The sequence below is a fragment of the Tauraco erythrolophus genome, chromosome 2 (assembly GCF_009769465.1).
Source record: "Tauraco erythrolophus isolate bTauEry1 chromosome 2, bTauEry1.pri, whole genome shotgun sequence".
Lineage (NCBI taxonomy): Eukaryota > Metazoa > Chordata > Aves > Musophagiformes > Musophagidae > Tauraco > Tauraco erythrolophus.
This window is the reverse complement of record NC_141466.1, coordinates 10,104,974-10,131,196: the sequence shown is the minus strand read 5'-3', so window position 1 is coordinate 10,131,196 and position 26,223 is coordinate 10,104,974. Positions and strand designations below refer to the sequence as shown.

The 26,223-nt window shown below is 39.1% G+C and overlaps 1 protein-coding gene across 1 annotated transcript in view; it reads right to left on the bottom strand.

The window, feature by feature from the left end:
* The window catches only part of LOC104371275 (vesicular inhibitory amino acid transporter), a 38,555-nt gene extending 12,542 nt beyond the window's left edge, over positions 1-26,013 (bottom strand). The window contains exons 1-2 of the mRNA XM_009986341.2: positions 25,491-26,013; positions 15,543-15,781 (exon numbers count right to left, since the gene is read on the bottom strand). Of these exons, the coding sequence (XP_009984643.2) occupies positions 15,543-15,781; positions 25,491-26,013 (762 nt within the window). The remainder of the gene's footprint in view (positions 1-15,542; positions 15,782-25,490) is intronic.
* Positions 26,014-26,223: the final 210 nt, after the last annotated feature.

Here is a 26,223-nt window from a genome sequence, read left to right as displayed (position 1 = left end):
GAAAGCAGGCTTTGGTAAAAGAAAGAGTGCTTTTATGATGTGTTAGGTAGCGGAGAGGAGAAAGAGATGAAAAAAGTAAGGCAGTCAAAACTAAAACAAACGTTATTTTGAAAGTTAGTAGTGATGAGTGACATGGTCTCACTGGCTGCTTACAGAATTCCCACATCACGGATTCTCAGGTTTTCACCTGAAGGCAGGCAAGTACTCAAAACATCCAGTACAGCAGCATGTGAGTGAGTTTCCATGAAAATGTGGGCAAAAAGAGCTTAAGGGGAGTCAGAGAGGGGACTTTGGGAGACTGGAAGCAAAGCAAAGCAGTGGGGAGCCAAGTAACTTTATTAACTGACATAACAAAAGGAAGAGTTAAAGTGCATGGAAAGTTCAAACTCAGGCTGGGAGAAAGCATTTGGCTTGTTAGGAGTTTTTCTTGAACGCTGTCTGTTTGGGACAAGTCACAGTTCTTGTTACTTTTAACAAGTAAGGCTGAAGAGGAAATGGAAAAAAACAAACCCATACTACAAAGAACTTTGCACTGGAACAAACCTTATGCACCTCTGAGAGGTGAAAAGAAAGCCAGGTTACATCTTCTGGAAGCTGGGATATATTTTCTGAAAGCTGGCATAGGATTTGTCATGGCTGTGTGCAGAATAAAAGATGACTGAATCCTTCTCTGGCTGATATTAGCCCGTTCTTTCCTCAGCATAGACCCGACCACTGATTTCAGGTGGATTTCTACTCGAGTTGTAGACTCCCAGAGCCGAGTGTATAAAGGGGAAATTAGTCTTACAGCACTGCCTGGAGTGAATACAGTTAATAGTCTGGATGCAAGAAGTAAATAGTGGCATGCTATTATTTTTGGTCTCCAGGAACAGGTAAACTGAGACAGAGTATTATAGCATATTCTTCTGGAATACCTGAGAAAAGATGCTGTCTTATGACTAGGCTGGGTACAGACAACAAACCTCTACTGCTTTTCCTCTCTTAACCTCAGTGAAACTTCAGTGGCACCCCTAGAGGCTTCTCTCTTTAGGATAAAAGAAGCAGAAACTGATTTTACTGCAGATATTTCATCATGCACAGATACAGGTAAAGTTGAGGTTGCAGGTGAATTCCTGTAACGGAATCACATGGAGAGGAGAGGTCTCTCTCCTATAATGACACAAAGATCACATCATTCTTAAAATTCAACAAAGTAGAATAATTCTCCTAATTTCAATTAGAACAAACAAACCTTTCCAAATGTGTATAATTAATAATAAAGAGAAAAACTAAAGATTAGAAAAGAAATGTGACTAAGTTTTCTAGCATGCCCTGAGTTCTCAGCATAAAAGTAAAGTTATTTAAGCTCTCATTAAAAAAAGAAATAAATAAAATGGCATATGAAATGCATGCCGAAGATGTCTTTTTAAGGTCTCTAGACATAAAATACTTGAAGTATTACTACTCAAGGAGGTATTCCTCATTCTGTTTGCACAGACTGTGACACAGTGGTTCTTGACCTCTACTGGCCCCTGAAAAAAAGTACTGGAGTTATAAAGTAATTCATATTCCTTTTCTGTGTTTTGTTGTTTTTTTTTTTTTTAATTTTTATTTTCCTCTTTTTAAAAAAAGGTATTTTCTTGGTCTGCTGCTGCAGAATATATAGAAAGACTTGGAGACAGGATGCTGTCTGGAAACAACAGCTGAGGATCTCTGGATCAAGGGACCTTAATTACTCTTGACCTTTGACAAGGACCTCAGGTTTATTCTTAACTTTTAGATACAAATACTGTCTGTATGGATAGAGAAAAAAACACTTCTTGCGTTATTAAAACAAAGCTAGTCAAATAACTGCTGTAAAAGCTTGTATATTTAAAAAAAGAGTGTAATTTCTTCTTCTTAATCTGAGCCACTCTGACAATGCAGGGAAAACTCAGCTCTATTGGATCTCTCCTTTGTTCAGTGTTGAGAGCTGTAGTGATTTTATATTTGAGAAATTTATTTTAAGACTGCATTTAGTTTCTATTCCTTTCTCCTAAATAACTTTCATTTCTCACATGCAAATTTTTAGGCAAAATCCCAATTTAATCATGAGGTGAAATTAATGGATTTTAGGTGAAAACTCAGTGACTATTAATGAAGCTACTACAGTAACTACTTTTTTTACTCTTTTTGCTACCCAAGGAAATGATCACTTCTTAGCACCTATGAATTGGATTAATCTCACCGAACTACTACTGTCTAAAACAGACATTTACTGAATAAATACACACCGTAGCAGAAAAGATACTCATGACAAATCTACCTTGCTTTGATGCACGCTTACTAGGAATGTGATTCCTAACTTCTCCTGTCTAAATACAGCAAATCGCAAAGCTAATCTGCTAGCTCTGGAAAGGAGGGATAGAAATAAGGATCACCAGAGGACTATACATTCCAACAGTGTAGGGCACTTATTTTAGGATTTGCGAATCTCCATCAGAGATGGCGATCTCTCTATGTCATCTACAGAGTGAGACGAATTCCTTTAAGAAGGCCATGAGACTGTGAGGTGTCTGGGAAGAGCAAAGGAAGAGCAGGAAGCTACATAACTTGGGAACGTGACTACACCGGGGAGGCAGGGACAGGGGGTGGCAGGTGTCCTTAGGTAAACCAGGGAACACTAGAACAACATCAGGTTGTGAACCATAGGAGGTAGAAACAAGGAGCAGGAGAATATGATAGGCAAGGTGCTGTGGGAAAAAATGACAAGGTATGAGAAATATCTAACTATAGGTGAAAGACAGGAATAAGTAGAAGGCTAGAGGGAAAGTATGCATTATGCAGCTGATTATCCTTTCTGGTAAGGAAAGGAAACCTTGAAGGGTGGAATGGCAGCTCCTCACAATCTAGGAGATAGTAAAGAGTCTCTGAAATCCCATCCAAGCAGCAGAGGGGAACCTACAGTTTTGTGCAGGTATTTTATTTCTAACTTGAGATGACAACAATAAAAAGAACAAAAGGAAGAGCTCTGAATGCAGCTGGCTTCCCAGCAAAAGCGAAAAAAGTCAGCAGGCAAGCAAAAGCAGCAAGAGCAGGAGTAGAGAACTCATTTTAAACTCCAGATCCCAATTAAATCTCAGAATAAGATTTTTAAGTCCCTTAAGGGAAGGTGGCTGAGGAGATGTCATTTGGAGTTGCAGGAAACATGCAAACAATGAGACAAGAGAGCAGCTTTAAAATGTAGTGAGATAGAACAGACCTCAGTGCCAACTTCTAAATACGACACAAACAGTAAAATGAGAGAATTAACAGTCATTATAAAAGAAAAAATAAGATAACTTCTTATAAATATAAAGAAGATAACTTATAAAAGAAAAACATCTTGCATCATATAATTATTATATTCACATTTTTTAAGCTTCAGTAGAACTATTCATAATTTCTGAAATACCGAGATTTAGTTTAAAATAATCAAACTAGAATGGGTTTTAAACTGAAAAAAATCCTTCGCTTATGATGGAGGAACTGATGTGAATCAAATATGTTTCTGGAGGGGAAAACAGTAACAAAAAAACCTATCAGGAAAGGAAATATCCATGTACAGTAAAGGCAAAAGCTGTAACTACCATTGCTACTGATAACATAAAACAACCAAAAATTCTAGGGACATAGAAAACATAATCTGCTGGTGCCGTTATTTGTGTCAGTTCAAGAAATGAACTGAGAGAAACTGAGATGGAGAGCAGAGTATGTGTGTATGAGCTGAAGTGAATGTTTCCTCATTTTGACTCATATGTTTACATTTCTGAGAAGTAAATATTAAATTGGATTTTTTTTTTTTGTTAGCTATTTAGTGAATACAGTATTGTACATATGGCAAAACTAGTGCCACTGGCCAAGAATACAGAGAAATGTTGCTTTCCAAGAAACATGGTGTGTGTGGGGAGAAGAGGGAGAATACATGCGAATCGAAGTCAAATTCTTTTATTTAGCTTTAGGGCCAAAACGTTTTATATAGCTTACTGTGCTAAAACTAGGTTACAATATACCATCTTCAGTACTGTGTGTAATCAGTGTTTAGGGCTTTTTATTTTCTCAAACAGCTCCATTTGCTCATTCAGACTGAGCTTGTGTCGTTTCAGTGAATCTCCTGCTGTCAGGAATTATACACATTAAAGTAAACTGTAGATTAACTATCTATGGATTGTGCGGAAGAAGCTTTACCATTGGAAAGTTTACCCCAGAAACATTACTATTTCTGATTCTATCAGTACTTTATAATAATTCAGATGCCCTTTACTTTCAGCATTAAATTCTCATACACACCTGCAGATGTTAAGCTTGTCAACCTTTATTCCTTGATGAAACTTAAGGCTCACTCTTGCTTTTTATAAAAAAAAATGAGCACCCTTCTGAAAATTTGAAGGAAGGTAGTTTATAAAAAACAGGAAAGGAATGCTAGCTGACAAAATATTTTACTTTCTGCCGCCTATCACTATATTCTTGCTGTCTTGGGAGGAATGTTATCTTTGGAAGAGTTACATATCTAAATACAGTTTATTAAAGCAAATTGGTTGAGGTTGCACACTTCATAAGTTTAAGAATAGGGATAGAAAGAACATTTTTAAGAAGAATATTTTCCATCAGTGATAGCTGGTCAGTGGCATGTGCTATAGAGAGACATAAGTATACCAATGATCTCAGACACGGAAGACTGGTAAATAATTATAACAGGTACTTTGGGCTTTGTTTTGAAAGGTAGCTGTCAAACAAAATATCACAACAGTAAAATAAGATGATATAACAGATACAGAAATTCAAAATTGCCTAATAATAGTGGTTTTAAATACCACGTGACCTGCCATGAATTAAAAAAAAATAGAAATTGTACCATCTGTTTTCATTTAGCTTGTTAAAAATCCTTTTGGGGATTGATGAGACCAAAAAACATGGTAGATTAATTTGATTTTATTGTAGTGGCAAAGTACATCAGCTACTCCCTTCACCTGAGGGAGCCAGAGATCCTTGTTCTGCAACAATTCGTGGCACATTGGGATCTCCCATGGAACAAAGTGATCATTGCTTTCAGGCAGCAGTTGCTTGATCCCGTTTCGTAACATTTACTATTTCAAAGGGTGTAAGTTTCATAACACTACTAGCCATTTATCTTTGATATCGTGGTTCTGCCATTCTCTTTCTTGACCATCTGGATTTTTAAGATGGAACGCTCATTTTAACAGCTGAATATTCTAAAGGTACTCTTATCACATTCGTCTGCTGATTTATCTTGTGCTCAGCCCCCATATTGGGCCTCAATAGCAAGGAGAATCCAGTCTTATAGAAAAAAAAAAAAAGAAAGGAAATTGAATCAAACGTCAAGCTGATTTATCACAGGACACATTTAAGCAATCATTATTTTGTAAATAGTTTCTGTGAAATAGAAGAACAATTTTGAGACTTTCAAAATTGTTCTCATATTGGAGCACCTGAAAGTCTTTGACTGGAATTCCATTGCGCATGGCACTGTGCAAACAAAGTACAAAAGAGATGATCTCTTCTCCAAAGAATTTAAAATCTAGGAGTAAGGAAATAAATATAGGCAGACAGGGGAGCCGGGGAAACCACGAGTCAATACTGGAAACCGTGAGTCGAGAGAGTAAATGGTGGTTTAAATGCAACTTATAACTACGAAATTTTCAGCAAAAGGACATTTCTAAGATTATCAGAGGAGTGCAAGTTAGTATCTTCATGTAAGTTCATAGGAATGCTTGTTTAAGTATTTAACAAATTGAGAATGGTAATCGTAACTGGAAGAACAGTGATCAGAGTCAGTAGATGCAGAAAGATAAAGGGTGGATTGTTAAAGAAAAGGTGAGGAGCTTCCATTTGATTTGACAGTTGAAGAGGTGCTTGCAAGAGCTGGTGGACACATGAGGTATGGAAGCGCACCAGCTTTTCAGGTGTGTGTGCATGGGGTGAGCTTGGCAAGGTCAGGGATGAGCGTGCTGCTGTGACCCAGATGGGGAATTATTAGCACTCAGATAAGAGTTTTAGCCCTGTGGATCAGTAAATCAGACTATGCATTAATGAGGTTTTACAGTAAAAATAAACAGAAGGTGGACATAGTCTGAGTGTGAGGATTTAGGAGGAGGCCTGACTGAACAACGCCAGACGGCAGGGCTGCATGGCAGCAATGACAAAGGCATTTGCAGGCGGTGAGAAAGGTTGGTGTGGGCAGACTCTGGTGGAAGACAAGGAGCTCTGTTTAGCTCCTCCTGACTGCTGAACAGACAGACCAGTATTTTATGTGGGCAGCAGAGGAATCTAAATAAGATGTGAATTTGACCAGGCCCAGGAAGACACACTGCCGTCGTCACACGCTCCCACAGGCGATGAAGGATGTGGTGTCTATCAGCAGTGTCTGTAGCAGCCTCAAGATCCTGTGTCTGCTGCAGCTGATGACCTCAGGAGGAAGGTGCGAGGCAGACGTTCAGGAGAGACCACCAGCATTTGTTGTGTGCCTGGTTATGGACAGCAATGTAGAGCAGAGGAAGCTGGCCGTGACCGTGTGTATTAATTCAGGTAATACTTTTCCTTATGAAAAATTATTGCAATGAAAAATACAAATAGAGCGGTGTAGCATGTGTGTGCTTATAGTTATCTACCTACCAACGCAAAAGCTTTTTTTAGGAAATAACACCCCCAGAGCAGGCCATCTCTTGGACGAGCTGAAGGTTTTCTAACGACGAAATAAAAGAAAAAGAAGTCTGGGAGGCAGAGGCACAATGTTCAGGTTTCTGAAGTATTACTCACATGTACTATTTATTTTATATATGTCACGGAAGAAATGCAAACTGACACACACTTTTTGTAAATATATGCAAATGTGCACGTAAATAACACCTCTGTCAGTCAGTAGACTATCTATTAAGCTCTAGCAACACCGTTGATAGTAGTTGGCCTTTGAAGAACGGCAGAATTTAAAGCTCCTGAGTGGAGATATGCTTTCACCTCTGTAACTGTACTTAAACTGACTGAGATATGAAGTAGTAGAAATATCAATGTCCCCACCACGGGTGTATGCTGGCAAGCTGAATTTGGCAGCATGCTAAACCAGCTCACAAATTCCAATTAACACAAAGGTTGACATTATTACTGGCCAGAAAGCACCGCTGTAAGAAGATTTGAGCTGGTCTCTCTCAGTTCTTCCGTGGAACCCCAATGCAGGAGCTTGGCACCTGTTCCTGCTCTGACTCCTTCAGAGTCATGGGAAGCTCCCTCTCACTGCGGGGTAGGAGGAGAAGGGCAGGACAAAGCAAGCGGGAGGGCCTCCAGTGTGAGACCAGGTTTACCTTTGACCACAAAAGCTTTGTCCATAGCCTTTACTGGCGGATGAGTTGGAAAGGTGGTTGAAAATCAGTGCCCAAGGACTCAGCTGTGTCTGCGCACTTTTCCTCTTCTCTGTCCTCACACACGCATACGCTGGGTAGTGACGCAACTGCTGTTTTGCACTGGAATGCAGCACTTAGGATAAGCACCAGCAAGATCAACGTGCTCTACTACTTGTATGGAGTGTCTCTGCCCAGATGCTGGCACTGGCGGGGAGCGCGGCAGGGCAGCCTCTGTGAGAAGAGGCGGGGGCTGCCCTGTGCCAAACTCAGCCGATTCCAGCCGGCTCCAACGGGTCCACCGCAGGGCACAGCTGAGCTTGGCAGCCAAGATGGCAGTGCCTCAGGAAAAGTGTGTGTAAGGCAGGGCCAGAAACGCCTCAGAGGGTCGGAAGAGGACCATAGGAGTGCAGGATCAAAGTTCAACATGAGAAAGGGGGGAGGAAGGGTGTTATTTTAATGTTGGTCTATTTTTTCCCCAATACCAGATGCTATAATCAAAAATATGTATATTAATTAACAATAGATAATTTTCCCCAGGTCAAATCTGTTTTGCCCACAGCAGTAACTGGCACATGATCTCCCAGTCTTTAACTCGACCCAGGAACTTTCTCGCTCCTGTTCTATTTGCTCCCCACTGCCTAGCTGGGGGGAGAGTGAGAGAGCAGCTGGGTGGGAGCATGGCTGTTAGCTAAAGCTCACCACCACACTACTGTCTGCTTGCTTACTAGTGCCTTTGTCCTTTTACACGCACAAAATTTCAACTAACATCAGCTTCACGTAGAAGGACTATAGCCTCACACCTGTAAAATAACTGTTTTGAAAGATTAATAGTAGTAGATTTTCCAGATGAAAAGATTTTCAAACTAATATGAGAAGTGAACAATCAACAAAAAGTTTCCACTTACAAGAAACAGGCACTTGCAAATTCCGCACGACTTTCCTGACCAGACTGTGACAAACTGGACATCGTCTCCAGGATAAGCATACTAAGCGTTGCAGTGACTTAGCTACTGTTTCTAAGAATAACTTGTGAGATAATATGGTATCTTTGAAATTTAGCTGCTGAAATGGACAGATTTCAAACATACGAGCCAAGAAGAGTTTCAGCTAAAGTTGTTGGAAATCATAAATAATGGACATTGCTAAAAATCAAGTGTCAAATAAATACTTTTGCGAAATGCAAGGTTATGAACTGAGGTTCAGAGCAGAACTATTAAGATTTCTTTAAACACAGAAGCGCTTCTGGCCACTGTTATCGAAAGTATGTAATATTAGACAGCCATGTCAGTAAAGCTCAGGTAAAAATCAGTTACAGATATAAAATAAAGATATTGGTTAAGAATAAATATTTAAAAATATATCTATCTTACACTCAGTGTAATTGAGATATTCAGATTTAAGGATGAGGTTGCATGTTAATTCCATGTTTGTGTTGAGTGTTATGCTTCGCAATGTTTCCCTCTCATCTCATATGAGATAATCATCTTATATGATAATTAGCTTAAAACACACCGACATCATAAAATATAGACCTTTGTATATGAATCATAGCCAAACTATTGAGGCTATTAGATTAATTTATGAAGGGGGGAGAGAGTGAGAGAGAGACACCTTTTGCAACTCCTGCATCTCATATATTAGGAAATACAATTTTGGGCCCATGGAGTGGCCAAGCAAAATCTGAGGACTGCTTTAACTTCTAAAGATTTTTAATAAGTCATTTTAACATCTAGAAGGCTGTAAGAATGGCAATACTTTGATCCATTACTTGTGTAACCCTTGTAATTGTTTTTGTGATTCTTCAAGAGCTAGTATGGTGCTTTTTGAACCAATCATCCATGTGTTGGGGACTGTCTGTACATCCAGGGAATAATTCGTGGAGCAGTTACGTTATATCACGCGCTGGCAAATCTGACAGAGAGGGGCTATGGAAAACTGATTTGCCACTCCTAACATTTCCATAAAAGTTACATTAGAATATGCTGATGTACCTTCATTCAATGCTCCCTCCATCTGTTCATTGTCCAGATGATGTGACAACCAACATAAAACGCAAAACCTACAAAACAGCGACTTAAATCTCATGAGAACAATCCAAATATTTCTTCCTGGAGCAAGAAACAATTTCAGATGAGCCACCTCTCTATATTTAGGAGTTCTGGCTTCATAACATTTTTAGTGTTTGCAGATGACCAAGAGAAAAGTAGATTGATATAGTGCATTCTTTAATGAGATTTATGGGAATGGCAGTTAGGTAACTCAAAACCAGCCCACTGCACAGTGCTTATGTGTCAAATAAAGAGATTTCTGTGAAGTAGATATAATTTCACTGTTGCAGGATAACACTTTCTTGATAAAAATCTTTTATGATAAAAGGTAGGATTGGGAATAGAGAGAATATATATCCTGTACACAGTCTTCTCAATTCTATATGAATATGTGCACAAAACTAAAGAAATCTACTGCAGTGTTTGAGCTGAAATAAAAGGTTATACGAAGTAGTGATGTAAGTCCAGAATCTTTTTTTCCCTCAAGAGAAAACCCAAAGAGAAAACCAGGGCACAAATATTACTTACAGATTCTTCCCTAAAATACGTCTTTTACCAATTGCATTGCATAATGGTGACATTCCATCATAGAAAAAACAGATATGAGTTCAGGTAGCTCTCACCAAGCTCTAGGTTTTATTTTGGTCTCCAGTTGTGGCTGTACGGGTTTGTGGTTACAAACCTATGAAAAATAAAGTTGGCCAGTACTGCAGGTGCACTTCAGCTAAAATTATATTAATTCGCGTTTTTATGTGCACCACAATAGCCCTACAGTCTTGGAATCTTACTTTGTGCTGTCGTTTTTTGACTAGCTCCATTTGGAAAATTGAATTATTTGTTGGTCCTAGGTTAGATATCAGCACTGGACATCTCCCTTTAATTCTCAGTGTCACCTCTTGATATGAGATGCGGCAGTTTGTTTCCCTCAGACATCTATAATTTAGTTCAGAGTATGACTTTAGCTTCAATGTGTAATTCAAGGAAGTTACTGCTCTGGGCACCAGAAAGGATTGACCCTTGTTCTCAAGTTTGGAAAATAAATACTAAGATCAAGTATTGCAGTTAAAATCTAAGTGGTTATTTACTTAAACGTGACAAGATTATTCAAGGTTGAGGATGAGAAGATTTGTATTGTGGTACATCTAATGACCTGACGGTGAAAACATTTACCTTTCTAAGCACAGAAGCACGTACATATTTATATTTAGAAAATGTTTAAATGCGATGTCAGTAAAGCTTGATGGGAGGGGTGTTTAGACACCTTAAAAAGATGTTTACCTTTATATCTTTAGCGGCTTGTCTGCTAATTCTGTTTCTCAGCGTCACTGTGTTTTCCACTTAAGTCTTTGGGAGTTGTTGATATTCGGTAAGCACTCTAAAGATTTAGTCTGTATTAGGGAGACGAATGCAGGTAACTCAGAGTAAACACCATACAAAAATAAATATTAACTGTGAGATGTTCTCAAGTGAATCTTTTCGAGTTACATAAATAAAAATGAGCCAAATTTGAACCCAATATGGAAATTTATCTATAATAGCATACTGTGAAGGCAATACAGATATACAATTTCATTTTTAAAAATGGTGATTATTGAAGTGTTGAGTCTTTTCATAGAATCATAGAATGGTTAGGGTTGGAAGGGACTTCAAAGATCATCTAGTTCCAACCCCCCTGTCATAAGCAGGGACACCTGCCACTCAATCAGATTGCTCAAAGACTCATCCACCCGGGTGTCAAACAATTCCAGAGATGAGGCATCCAAAACTTCTCTGGGCAACCTGTTCCTGTGCCTCACCACCCTCAGAGAGAAAAATTTCTTTCTTAGACCTAAACTAAATCTCCCCTCTTTCAGTTTAAAGCCATTATCCCTTGTCCTATCACTACACGCCCTTGTAAAAAGTCTCTCTCCCGCTTTCCTGTACGCCCCCTTTAAATACTGGAAGGCTGCTATAAAATCACCCCGGAGTCTTCTCTTCTCCAGGCTGAACAGCCCCAACTCTCTCAGCCTGTCTTCATAGCAGAGGTGTTCCAGCCCTGTCATTTTCATGGCCCTCATTTGGACATACTCCAGCAGCTCCATGTCCTTCTTGTGTTGGGGACTCCAGAGCTGAACACAGTATTCCAGGTGTGGTCTCACGAGAGCAGAGTAGAGGGGGAGGATCACCTCCCTTGAGCTGCCTGCCACGCTCCTTTGGATGTCGCCCAGGATACGGTTGGCTTTCTGGGCTGCCAGCGCACATTGCCGGCTCATGTTGAGCTTCTCATCCACCAGCACTCCCAAGTCCTTTTCCTCAGGGCTGCTCTCAATCCATTCTCTGCCCAGCCTGTACTTGTGTATGGGATTGCCCCGACCCACGTGCAGGACCTTGCACTTGGCCTTGTTGAACTTCATGAGGTTCTCTCAGGCCCACCTCTCCAGCCTGTCAAGGTCCCTCTGGATGGCATCCCTTCCCTCCAGCATGTCCACAACGCCACACAACTTGGTGTCATCTGCAAACTTGCTGAGTGTGCACTCAATCCCACTGTCCATGTCACCAACAAAGATGTTAAATAGCACTGGACCCAGTCCTGACCCCTGAGGAACACCACTCGTCATTGGTCTCCACTTGCACATCGAGCCATTGACTGCAGCTCTTTGACTGTGATGATCCAGCCAATTTCTTGTCCACCAAGTGGTCCACCCATCAAATCCATGTGTCTCCAATTTAGAGACAAGGATGTTGTGTGGGATAGTGTCAAATGCCTTGCACAAGTCTAGGAAAATGATGTCAGTAGCTATTCCCTTATCCACCAATGTTGTAACCCCATCATAGAAGGCCACTAAATTTGTCAGGCAAGACAGCAAGATTTGCCCTTTGTGAAGACATGTTGGCTGTCACCAGTCACCTCCTTATTTTCTAAACTACTGTACAATGTACAGAATATAAATATAATGAGCATATTTATGATCGTGCTGTAATAATTATTACTGAAACAGTCTAAAAATTATGAATAATACTAATTGAATTATTGCTTTTCCTAGAAGCACTTGCAGTAGACAAGCAGCTTATTGTGTTATTCTGATCATGAAACAAGAAAATTGCCTCTGCCACAGGTATTTCTAATCTTTGTACAACCTAATCTCTGCAACAGGAGACAGGAGACAAAAGATGGCTACATTTGATACCAGATGCATTGAATCAAACGGCACATTCAGCATGCTCTGATACATCATTTTTACCAAATGTTCAGAGAAGAATTGTGTGCTTATAATACACTATATTTTAAAGATTGAACAAGCATCATAACACTGAAAGCACTTTGGAGGTGCCTGGAAAAGTGGCTGACTTTTTTGCAGTTAAACTTGTTCGTGTTCCTGAGACCTAAGTGGAGACAGACTCACAATGGCGTAAATTGCAGTTATGCTGAGATGAACATTATTTCGCTTCTTGCCATTATTTCACTTCTTTCCTTTCTCTCTCCTGTTTTTTCTCCATACTCTGTTGTCTCATACCCCTTCATGATACTATAGAGCAAGTGCCTTTTTCTTTTTACTTTGGCTTTCTCTTTCTTGGACAAACATTCTCCATACTGTTTGCAACAATCTTCCTACACGTGGCTGGCAAATAAATAGACTTTATTGTTCTTTGGTTCTGCTATGGAATGCTGTACCATTAGAATTTAACTACCTTCTTCCTTGTGACTGTTGCCTTGCCTACCTATCCAGCACTACTGTACAAGTAAGTACAAATTTTTTTTGAATTTTACTGCTGTGTACAAACAAATGCAACTTGCATCACTCTGGCAGATAATGTTGTTCCTTTTCCCTTTTGAATTAACTCAGTTTTATGGTCTCTGTCCTTACCTAGATTAACTGGATATTGGTTTTCATTTGCCTGTGCAGTGTTAGAATACGAAGCATGTTTCCCTGGAAACTTTAAATGTCTGAAGCAATCATTTACATGTACAATATCATCACTAAATGTGCACATTTTTTCAGTTGAAGTCCAAAACAAAATAAAAATCTCTACCTGTTTGTTGGAAAACATATGCATTTAAAACACTTTAAGAAATCCCTTGCATTTAATTTCAGAGGCCAATGAACTGATCGTTCCTATAATCTGGATTGTGAAATAATTTCACTTTTAGGCTAATTGTATTCACTGGAATAACTGTTTATCACACTTCAGAATTCTGCTGAAATGTTTACCTCTAATTGCCATGCAAAACACTTCTGCACTTTCCTCTGTGTAGGGCAAAATCAACTGTCATTTTAGCATAGATTGTCTTCACCAGTCAAGAACGTTTGGATTGTTTTAATCATTCTGTTCACAACTCTGACTTTCTCTTCAAAGCTATTCATAGAAATGTCTTCAAACTGTTATTTTTTACTAACAAATGCCTGTTCAATATTCTCTCCTCTCTTCTCCTCTCTTGCCTTTCCCCTTCCCTTTCTCTGCTCTCTACCTTTGTTCCTAAACCAAATGCCAAGGTATTGGGAAATTGGAGAAATAGACACATGTGTACCTAGATTCACATATGTGCTCACATATACACACAGTTTCACAGTGTGTCGTTAGGACATTTCAGCTGTACTCTTAACGATACTGCAGCTCCTGGGCTTTGCCATCCTCAGCCTGCCTTAGGAGGAAAGCTCAAGACAGCTGTAGCCAGTTGATCTTTTCATGCTGCTTTCTAAAACATTTGATCAAATGAGATCCAATAGCAGTATGCAGCACTAAGCATGCTGAGAGTTTTGACTAAGACCATAGTTACTGATCTGATTGGATAATTTATCTTAAATTTGTCTTGTTTTTAAAGAGGCAACTGGATGTTTGATAGTGTTTTTAGATTGTGTTATAAGTCTATTTTTTAACTGGAAGCTATAATACTAATGATTAATAGTAATTGTGTACATAACGACATTCAGGAATTTTTAGGCACTTTGATGTATTACAGGAGCATTATGACTTTTGGTTTTCAGAAAGGAAAACAATAGGTGAGACAGAACGTGACTTGCCAAAAGGTCATACAGCAAATATTGACAAAACTGACTTCCAGAATGAAATCTTGGTTTCGGTGAAATCAAAGGCAAAACTCACAGAGACAACAGCGGGCTCTCATCCCAGACTCCTGTCCTGACTAGATGCTGCTGAGGGAGACTGAAGATAAAATGTGTTACTAGAATGCAGTCAGGGTATTTTAGGACTTTGTGATTTTATTCACAGCTGAACACTTTCTGAGTATGATATGCTGCTGTACCCTAGATGTTATTGCATTGGCTCTCGTGGTGGTGCTCATGTTTGCAATTACAGTGGGGTTAGAAATATGTCCTTCTTCTCCTCCTTTGCAGAGCTGAGGGATGAACTGGATACATAAACAAATGTTCATCGGCACAATCACGGACTTGTGTGACACTGGAAGGACTATTTTTCTATAAATGAAGTGCCATAAAAAATGTTTAAGTAACAGTTACTGGGACAAGATGTGTCTGTGGATACTGCTTTTTTCTTACCATGTCAGACAGAAAGTTAGTGGTAATGATAGAATTATGTAAGGAAATGAATCATGAGAAGTGAGAAAAAGAATCTGAAATGTTTAAAGCTAAATTTAAAGATTCAGAAAGATACTCAAATTCCACACAGAATGCTGGGACCAAATGCTTTCAGTCTTTTTAACCTGACTATTTTCTCTAACATTGACAAGTATTATTACACTTCTTGTGCTTCATGCTCCAATTTATATCTAGTCTAGCTTACATATCAGTAAATTTATGTCTGACGTCAGTCTGGTTCTTACTATCCTCTTTTTATTAGATGTTTACTTCATATTTCTACCAAACATCTCTGTCACTGAATTCAAATAGACTTATTAAAGATAATGTCTGCACTTCCAAAGCAGGTTCAATCACCACCTTTTCATTTTCACCTAGTTTAAATATTTTTTAAACTTTATCTAACATATATATCTTTTTTTTCCCTTTGGGACTTCACTTTTTCAGAGTGCTAATCTTATTCAGAAAGGTTGAAATACGTTGGTAATAAATTCATAGAAACCTTTTAGAATATTGCAAAACGATGATACGGTTAAGTAAAATAAGGCAGGCTAAGTGATGACCAGGTTTTTTGAAAGACTATAATGAGTGGTGAAACAAAAGGTTACCTGAATGGCATTTGTTACATTCCATCCTGCTTCCCAGCTGGTGATCGGTTTGACCTGGGCACATGGCAGGGGAGTTGGGGACTTGTATTCTGAATCCTGGTAGCAAACATCAAGCTCGAAGTTCAGGAGTCCATCTGGTTTCTCTGTCTCCTCACTGTGAGCTCTGTTCAGTTCATCTCTTCTAGCAAAATTCACATGCTCTTCGTCATTATTTAGGCAGCTGTCCCATCTCACCATTCCTAAAAAGAGAGACGGTGTTTCCCTAAAGCACCTAAAAAGAGATGAGAAAGTCTGCTTCAGGTGAGCCATTCTGAATACTGAATATGAAAGTAAAATCTTTTCCTACAGGTCTTTATTCTTTTCAGCAGTTGTATATTGTAAATCCTTTTGTTAGGTTAGCCTTGAGATTGTAGCTATGATTAATGAACTTTATTGTCCTTAGTTAATTTATTTCTGCCAGTTTCAAATGCCAGCTAAAGAAATATCTCTGGGGTCTTCAACACACTGCCCAGAGTAGTCTGCAGTGAGATTTAGTAGTCTGCAAACTGCAATTTACAATTCAAATAATTTTTCCTTTTACCTATGGTATCTACGTAGATCAGTCATTCATGAAGCATCTACAAGTGGCTGCAGGAATTATGCATGTTTCTGATATAAATAAATATTTCTGCCAAAAGGAGAAAAAAAATGCTTCATTAAAAACTAGAGTTGATGGACTGACTGCTAAGTAAATGTATGTAAACAAGTTCACTTTTCCAGATGTGAGAATTTTCTGTTGTATTTTAGTGTCTACAGAGGTCAGTAGAACTTTAAAAATGTTCTTAACAAAGCTCAAAGTTGCAACGGAGGAAAAAAAAAGAGTAGCTTGTTGATGACTATATCTAATTCACAGTTGCTGGTGACAGAGGAATGACATAGAACTGTGATTATATGTTTACTATATGGAGGTAAATGATGATACATTACAATTATTCACACTGCAAAATCCTAAAAATAGTATTTACCAAAGTATGTTCTTCTTTCCTTGCATGGCCCATGGAATTTGTGAAAGAAAGGTAAAGAGAGAGAGTTGGGGTGCTCAGTTGCAGGATTTCCTTTTGTTTTTTCCCATGCCTGCCCTACCTTCCTCTTCCCTCTCTGTTTCTTTATGAAAAGTACTGGGGTTTAACAGCTATATTTCTGCATTAACAACTGAATAACTAGCACAACACTGCTGATCACACTGAAAAACAAGTATTTGCTTATAAAGGGTCTGAATGTGACCATGTCAGATCAATTACAGTCCTTGCTTGCACTAGCGTGTCCTTCCTGTTAGCTGAAATTTCAGGAATTGGTGGACGAGAAGCTCAATATGAGCCGGCAATGTGCTCTTGCGGCCCAGAAGGCCAACTGCGTCCTGGGCTGCATCAAGAGGAGCGTGGCCAGCAGGTCGAGGGAGGTGATTCTCCCCCTCTACTCTGCCCTCGTGAGACCTCACTTGGAGTACTGCGTCCAGTTCTGGAGTCCCCAACATAAGAAGGACATGGACCAGCTGGAGAGGGTCCAGAGGAGGGCCACGAAGATGATAAGAGGGCTGGAGCACCTTTCCTATGAGGACAGGCTGAAAGAGTTGGGGCTGTTCAGCCTGGAGAAGAGGAGGCTCCGGGGTGACCTTATAGCGGTCTTCCAGTACCTCAAGGGGGCCTACAGGAAAGATGGGGAGAGGCTGTTCAGGAGGGCCAGTTATGATAGGACAAGGGGTAATGGTTTTAAAACAGAGGGAGGTAGGTTCAGGTTGGATATTAGGAAAAAATTTTTTACTATGAGAGTGGTAGAACACTGGAACAGGTTGCCCAGAGAGGTGGTGGATGCTCCATCCCTGGAGACGTTCAAGGCCAGGTTGGACAAGGCCCTGAGCAACCTGATCTAGTTGGAGATATCCCTGTTCCTTGCAGGGGGGTTGGACTAGATGACCTTTGAAGGTCCCTTCCAGCCCTAACCATTCTATGATTCTATGATTCTATGAATTCTCAAAACAAATTCAGAAGTTTGTATTTCTGAACTAGAATTCTCAACCGATGGCTTTTCTGCCAGATACATGCAAACTGCATTCTTACTCTCAGGTCTTGCCCATTTCCAAAACAAAATCCCTTTCATGCAGGCCTTGTTGTCTGTTTTTTCATATGTGCTCAGGATTAAATGAACTTTTCACTGTGTTGTCTTTTATGAGCAGACGCTGGAATTTCTCTTGTTCTTATCACATAATTAATATTCTGAAGCTCTCCACAGTTTGTCCATCTGTTCTAAAATTCGAAATATTTCAGAAATACTACTAGTACAGAATTATGTTCCTGTGCCTGCCTTGTTCCAGCCTCGTCATGGATGTCTGTATAAGCGGAGCCCATGAGTTTATCACTGGATGCCCTAGGGTGTTTTTTTTTACATGTTGTGAAATCTACTAATGTTGGCCTGAGCTGAACAACAAGTGGCTCTTGCTTGTCAAAACATCCATTTCTTGTTATTTCTGAATACCGAAGTGAACATCACCAGCCATCTCACAAATAGAGCATGATCTCCTGAAAGTGACCTGGAAGGTGCTTGAAAATACAACTATGGTTTTTACAGCAAATATCGACCTCAGTTTAGTCCTTCTCTCATCAAAGCCATTTCAACAGAAAGCTTCAGGCAGACTTCTGAGGGAAACTGCTCTATGACAGGTGTATATACTGCTCACATTAAGTAAGTCTGGTAACGGTATCTATAGAGTGACAATAATAATATAAAAAATACAACGTTGATTTTCCTAATATATACGGAATGGTCTGAGATACACAAATGGAACTATGGGAAGTAGTAAATATTAGTATGCATTTTCAGTCTACTCTTTAGCATTACTTCTGTAGATGTCTACATTTCTGGGCAGAAACATTTTGTTGTCATTGACTTTATCTCATGTGAAAGGTATGACCTCATGGGACACACAATTAGCATTTAAAAATCCATGTTTTATTAATTAAATACAGATAAGAACCATTTTAACATCCTGAGGAACTGAATTGCATCAAATGCAGAGTTGCTTTTGTTCATTTACAAATGATGCATTATATAAGAAATTGCATAGTTTTATCTAGTCTTTGTAGAATTTGTTTTCTGTCTGAAAGAATTTATTGAGATGGCAATCAGTGCTGCTTGGTGAAATTTTTTCTTTTTCTTTGTTTTGCTACTATGTTTGTTTTTTAAAAAGTTTGGTTTTCCTTGTAAATTACTCAAGGTTTCATGCAGCTATCTTAATCAAGGGAAGTGTAAGCAAGTTTAGGAACAGAGAGATATCTCTGGATATAGAACCATTTAATTTTCCAGTACATGGTTAGAGAGGAATTGTCTGATTTTATCCAAGGCCCTCTGACAGCAGTGGAAAGAATTCCATTTTCAGATCTCTTATCTGCCAGACACATCACATTTGGAAATCAGAAAAATTAAATAATAGTTAGAAATGTTCTTTCACAGTTACACAAAAGAACTTCAAAAATAATGTAAAATCTATTGTGAAAAAATAACTTTTAGTTGGTTTAAATTCACTACTTCTCTACTGACCACCAAATATAAATGCAAGCAAATTTATATATTTCCAAAAATATCCGAATTTTAATAAAACATTTATGTTAGATCTCTCAAGCTTGGTGTGCTGTGTACTGTTGGGACTATTTATTTCAATGAAACATCATTATTCATCTCTGACATACAGCATAGCACAGGACAACACAGATTATCATTGTACAAAATTTATTATTACTTATTTATAATACTGCATAGAGATGCCAGCAGCCACTTTTGGATTAAGTGTCTTAAAATCAAAAACTAAGAGACAGATTCTTTATGAAAGGTTTACAGTTTAACAAGAGAAGACAGACAGAGACCTGGCAATCTGGCAGTCTATCTTTCTTCTTTGTCTTCTAGGCATGGATTTTTCATTCTATGTATTACCTTCAGCTCTGATTTTACAGTCAGTAGGACAAATTATGCTCTTAGTTACACCACTGTATATCTACTGGCTGTTTCACTGGTATAAATAATGAGGAAAGAAAGATATATCAAATTTGTTTTTATTATTGCATTAAAAACTGCTGTCTTGATGACTGCAGCAAATTTCATGTTTATTGTGCCACTTCCAGGCCATCAGAAATAAACAGTAAAGGCAAGAAATGAGAACTTGATTCAGTGAAAGAATAGTCCAGTTCTTCACTTTTCCCATGCGCTACTTCTGCTAGGCATTCTTTCTACAGATGTTCCTTATCCTCACGAGCCAATATTATAAATTTAACTTAATTTTATGTATTATCTTAGGAAAAACTTCCTGATTTATGGTAGGCCCATAAGTATGGTCATCATTGTCCTTGTCACCTATTCACCTATTTCTATTTCAGTACCTAAATTGAGATTAAAATTTTCTCCTTGTAAAGCAGCAGACTGTCACTGTGATTCATAAGCTTCACGCAGCTGTATTTCAGGAACAGGAAGAGTGGATGGGTAGGCTTGGAACAGACATCTTTCTTGTCCAGTAGAAATGAAAATTTGAGAGTTAGGCAAAGATAGATCGTGGTGTATTCCGACAGAACCCTGAGCTGTATGATAGAGCGACCAGGAATGCAGGTGCACTGCTGAGTGCCCATGTTGCACAGTTTAGGTACCTCCTGGCTATCCCACTCTCCAGCACAAGCTCAAAAGGCTACTTTTTGGTAGAGGAACTCTTTTTTTGGTATTAGTCTAGCTTCCAGTATTGCCTGAATGACTTTAAACTAAAATAGAGATGACAGTGCAAAACGAAAAAATAGCTGAAACAAAGTAGTGTTTAGTTTGACAGATATCCAGAAAAAAATATTAGTCTATTCATCCACCCTTTGCCTTGTCTAGGTTAATGGTGACTGAAATGAGTCATTGTTTTCTAATGAAATAAGGATTTCAGTTTTGGTACTGCGGATCCCTAATACAAACCTTTGCAACATTTTTTCACACTTGTAACAGACGTTTCCTATGAATGCTCAGGTTTCTTATCAAAATTCATCTTCTCCAGGTGTTTCTGCCAATTATACAAATTTGGAAAGCAGACACAGAGAAGGCATAGCACATGATGAAAGATAATATTAGTAGTTGATTGTAGTTTTTTATATTGTAGTTGACTGTTTTTGTGGAAAAGTTTCTTTGCATTCACTTACATTTATTTGTATGCTTTTGTGAGGTTTGCTGTATTGTTGCTTGCTCTGTGCATATTACTCTGACAACTCTTTAAATAGTTATTCAAAATTACATTCATGCTGTAGATGTATAAGTATATGACGGTAAATGTGTGTGGCACTTCAGAAGTGCATGAAAGATAAGGTCCCTGCCCTAAGAAGATAAACTCTAATCCAGACAGAGAAGAATTAATGTGACAGCAATTTAAAACAAAAGGAAAGAACGGAGTGGTTAATGCTGAATAGATCAGTACTGGAAAGTTTCTGGAAAGAACTTGACCATTGGCCAGAATTTGTAGAGGACAGTTCTTGTCAGAGAAGGAACTATTCAAAGCCAAAGGGACATGAAAGGATTTAAGCCAATAGTGGAGGGATACAGAAAACAGTAGGAAAGAGGACTGTAGGAAACATATATCTATATGGTGTAAGTAAGACAAAATAAGAGCAGGCATAGAGATAGAAATGAAACTGGAAAGATAAGTGTTTAAGGGCAGGATGTCACAGTATGAACTTTGTTACTTATTTACATAAAAGGTTGCCTAAGACATGCCACAAAAACCTCCATGTGTAACCAGAAGTATGAATCCTTTTCTGAGTTTCTCAAAGTTGCTGCATGCGAAGATTGTTTCTATTTCTTGCTATAGACTGAAAGAGAATCAATTCTAGCAATTTTCACAGTTAAGGATATTCTGCTGGAAAAAGAAATATAATTTGTGAGGATCAGAGAGAATGTCAAGGAAAAAGGAAGATGCTTCATCAGGAGTGGGAATTTAAACACATCCCAGAGACGATCCTCAAGGAATACACGGTCTCCAAATCGAGCTCACAAGAGATGCAAATGCCAGAAGTAGGCATTGACCTTAATTCAGGAGAAATGTGTTTTCTCTTTGACTGCGACACTAAGTTACAGCTTGGTGAGTTGCATCGTGCTTTTTACGTGGGTTAATACAGACAGGATTCCTCTGAGCAGCAGAGAACTTTTCTGAACTACACATTTAGCCCCCTTTCATCTACATAGTAGAATAAAAGAGATGCTTCTAGACAATGATTTGTCTCAGCCTAAAGCTGGCACCTGAAGTAGGCCAGTGCCACAAAATGGACCATTTCCCTACTCTGTATATAAGGGAAATCCAGGATCACTAGTTTAGAGTTATACACCTATCTGTACTGTGGTCATGTGAAGGCAGGTGAGGTGCATCCCATAATATGCATTTCCTGAATGCTCATTTCAACTTGTGAATAACTGCTGCTGTGATGTAGCCCATCTTAGTGCTTGGCATTCAAATCCATCAACATTTCTGGCATTTTTGCCAATAATCTGCTCTTCTGTTCAGACGTAAATATATGTAAATGAAAATAATTAACCCTATTGCTAAATGTTAGAGTAAAAAAAGATTCACTCTTCTTTTTTAAAAAAAGAAATAAGTGCAAGGTTTTAAACCTAATTTATCTGAAAGTTTGCTCTCATTGATTTAGAAAGTTAGATGCTTAAATTTCTTAAATTATAGCCTTACGAATAGTAGGAATTTGATGATTTTGTGCTCAAGGTGTAGTTTTCATGCTGTACACTGTTTTATATGAGGTTCCACAGTGAGAATGAGGATTAAAAAGAGAGTCAGAGTAACTTTCTCTTATGTGGAGTTGATTCCTTGAGCATGGGATAAAATGGGGGTAAAAACATGATTATGTGGTAAATGACTATCGTAATGATGCATAAAGGAGCTTAATTAAGATTACAATAGCAAATAATAAATAGCATTTACAGCTCTTCAGCATTGCCTTTTCAGGCTTACTTTTTAAACAGTTCTTGGGATACACTGTTTTGTAGAGTTGCTCCTGTTTCATAGAACCAGGAAAAGTGTCTCAGGTTGTGGGGAATATGCTACATATCTGTCATACGGCTCACGCAGAAACTGCACCTATACAGTGATTCCATGGCATAATTCTTTTACTAAACTGATAAAATTACACAAATTTAATCTTAAACTTTAGTCACAATGATAGAAGTCACATTAACCCAGTTTTGTTCTTTTGTTCTGAATTAAATGACCGTTTTGCAAAAATAAATATATATTCATATTATAATTCCAGATGATATGGTAAAAGAACTATCAAGCCCAACATAGTCCTCTTCATTCCAGCAATCCATATATTAATAGTACACACAAGACTAATAAACAGTCTGTCATGTCTGAAAAATTCAGTGATGTGGGTGAGTGGACAGTGGATAGATACTAACATCCTCCTCCACTTCCTTATGAAATGAACTGTGAAGAGGAAAAGATAAAGAGTTTACTGATCGGAAAAGTAACTTCCAGATGAAGTGATTTGCCATGCAGGGTGAGCGCTAGGAAAGTAATAAAACATATCTACAGGTAAAAGGTGAGGTTGATGGCTATGATTCAAGTTAAGACAGTTGAGAAAAAAAAATTGTCATGATAATGAAGACCAGCAGACATAAGCAATCCTTGACGTAGCACATAAAATTATTATTTCCACTTCTTTAAAAATAACTGAGATCTACAACATGAAAACCATACTAGATATTTCTATATGTATGTTCCACAGCATAATAGGGTTTATATTTTGCCTTCAGGAAAGAAAACGTGTCTCCATCAGGACTGCAATTTTCTGTATTTATTTGTAGTCTCACAGGCCCAACTGTATTGCTTCATCAGCAAGTTCTGCTCCCTCAGTTCTCATCCATAGCCTCTCTATTCAAGAACTCATTCTTTAGAGGAACAGTTTCTTCACTTATTATATGTCTTCATTATAGGTGTTTTCTTCAAGAAATCCTATACAGGAAGATACAGGTGTAATTCATATCCATGGTATTTTTGTCATCTGTCTGTGCATTTCATTTAGTGTTATCCATGAAAACTGTTACTTTTACGAGTAGTTGCAGTTAACAGAGAAGATGACTTAGTGTTGCCATGCTTACGGTCATTTAGAAATAAAAAGTTTTCCTTTCATTCTTGGTGAAATATATTTTAGTCGCTGAAGGATGATCAAGCACAAGTACAGGCTGGGCGGAGAATGGATTGAGAGCAGCCCTGAGGAGAAGGACTTGGGAGTGCTGGTGGATGAGAAGCTCAACATGAGCCGGCAATGTGCACTGGCAGCCCAGAAAGCCAACCGTGTCCCGGGCTGCATCCAAAGAAGCATGGCCAGCAGGTCGAGGGAGGGGATTCTGCCCCTCTACTCTGCTCTCATGAGACCCCACCTGGAATACTGTGTTCAGCTTTGGAGTCCCCAACACAAGAAGGACATGGAGCTGTTGGAGTGTGTCCAAACAAGGGCCACGAAGATGATCAGAGGGCTGGAGCACCTCTGCTATGAAGACAGGCTGAGAGAGCTGGGGCTGTTCAGCCTGGAGAAGAGAAGGCTCCGGGGTGATCTTATCGCAGCCTTCCAGCACTTAAAGGGGGCCTACAGGAAAGCTGGAGAGGGACTTTTTACAAGGGCATGTAGTGATAGGACAAGGGGCAATGGATTCAAACTGAAAGAGGGCAGATTTAGATTAGATCCAAGGAAGAAATTTTTCACTCAGAGGGTGGTGAGGCAGTGGAACAGGTTTCCCAGAGAAGTTGTATGTGCCCCATCGCTGGAAGTGTTGAAGGCCAGGTTGGATGAGGCTTTGGGCAACCTGATGTAGTGGAGGGTGTCCCTGCCCATGGCAGGGGGGTTGGAACTAGATGATCTTTGAGGTCCCTTCCAACTCTAACCATTCTATGATTCTATGATTCTATGATTAGGTGAAACATTAGTCCTGTGATTGTCCTCACATTCTCTTAAATTTATTTTTTTGATACAAAGTTCAAATATGTAGATAAACAATGAAATCACATAGACTCACAACACAGAACATCCATCATTGTAAGTATACATGAAAAAAAGAAAGAACTGTAAAGCATATAATTGTCCTTTGCTTTCACAGGTAAATAAATGCTCTGAGGTGTTAAGCTTGGTTGTATTTTCCAACAGACATTAAGTGTCAGGACTTCTCCAAATTAGAATAAACAGTATGCAGTAATTAAATAAATCAAAATAATAGAAAATTTTACAAGTCATTAAATCAGAATAAGCAGAGAAACCAAAAGTTGCAGGAAAGCAGCTGAATGGGCCTGTGTATTTCCCTACCATAAAACTGCTGTGCTCTGCTCTCTAGACTAAAAATGCATCAAGTTTCATAGATGGTTTATCTCTTCTGTTCTTCCCTTTCAGCAATGATCTTCATTCAAGAACTCAATTAAAACCCAATATATTTTATTTTTTTTTATCTCATCTTTTCAAAATCACTGCCCCTTTGGAAAGTGACAGCATCCAATACCAAGAAGCATTTCTGCTGAAATATAAATACCAAATGCTGGGCCATTCGAGTCTCTGTGCCTGAAGAGTTAGCATATGAAATCTTCACAGTATTTTCACCTTTTATGCAAATACTGGTCAGAGCATATGACAAATTAAATATTTTATTCATAATAGGATCATAGAATAATTTAAGTCAGAAAGGACTTCGAGAGGTCTTCAGTCCAAACTCCTGCTCAAAATCAGGTCAGCTATGACATCAGACAAGATTGCTCAGGGCTCTTTCCAGTTGAGGCTAAAAAAACCTCCAAGGATGGAGACTACATAAACTCTCTAGGTGACCTTCTTCACTGCTAGACTGTCTTCATGGGAAGAAAGCTTTTCTTTATGGACAGTCTGAATCTCTCTTGTTTAATTTTATGCCTGTTGCCTCTTGACTTCCCATCCTGCAACACAGCAAAGAGCCTGGCTTCATTTTCTTGATGATCTCCCCGTAGACATAAGAAGGCTGCTCTTGGGCTCTCCCTCTCCAAGAACCTCTGGAGCCTCTCATTTTCCAGCCTGAACAAGCCCTGCTTCCTCAGCCACTGGCTCACGTTTGGTTTGTGGACCACCTGGAGCCCCAAGTCCCCCCTGCAGACCTGCTCCCCAGTCAGTCTCAAACTTCCTGATCTGGGAAGTCTCATTTGCTGCTTAAACAAGTACAGGTCTCTGGCTACTTCTTCTCTTGTGCGGTTGGATGATTTGAGACTTCGTCTCTGCAGGATCTCTGTGAAGATTGTGTCAATATTTTTCACGTTCTCTGACACTGCACAGTCTTCTTGCCTTCTCCTGTTGGCAAGGCAGGTCCTCAGCCAGACTACACCTCCTGCAGGCAAGGACATGGTCTTCTCCTGTCCCAGCCCAGGGAGAGGCACCAGGCTCTTCTTGTAGCCCCAGACCTGGATGGACATGTCTGCCCTTCAGACCTTTCACAGAATCATAGAATCACAGAATGGTTAGAGTTGGAAAGGACCTCAAAGATAATCTAGTTCCAACCCCCCTGCCACAGTCAGGGAAACCCTCCACTACACCAGGTTGCTCAAAGCCTCATCCAATCTGGCCTTCAACACTTCCAGGGATGGGACAAGTGACCTTGACCTTTGAGCTGCTCCAGCTGATGC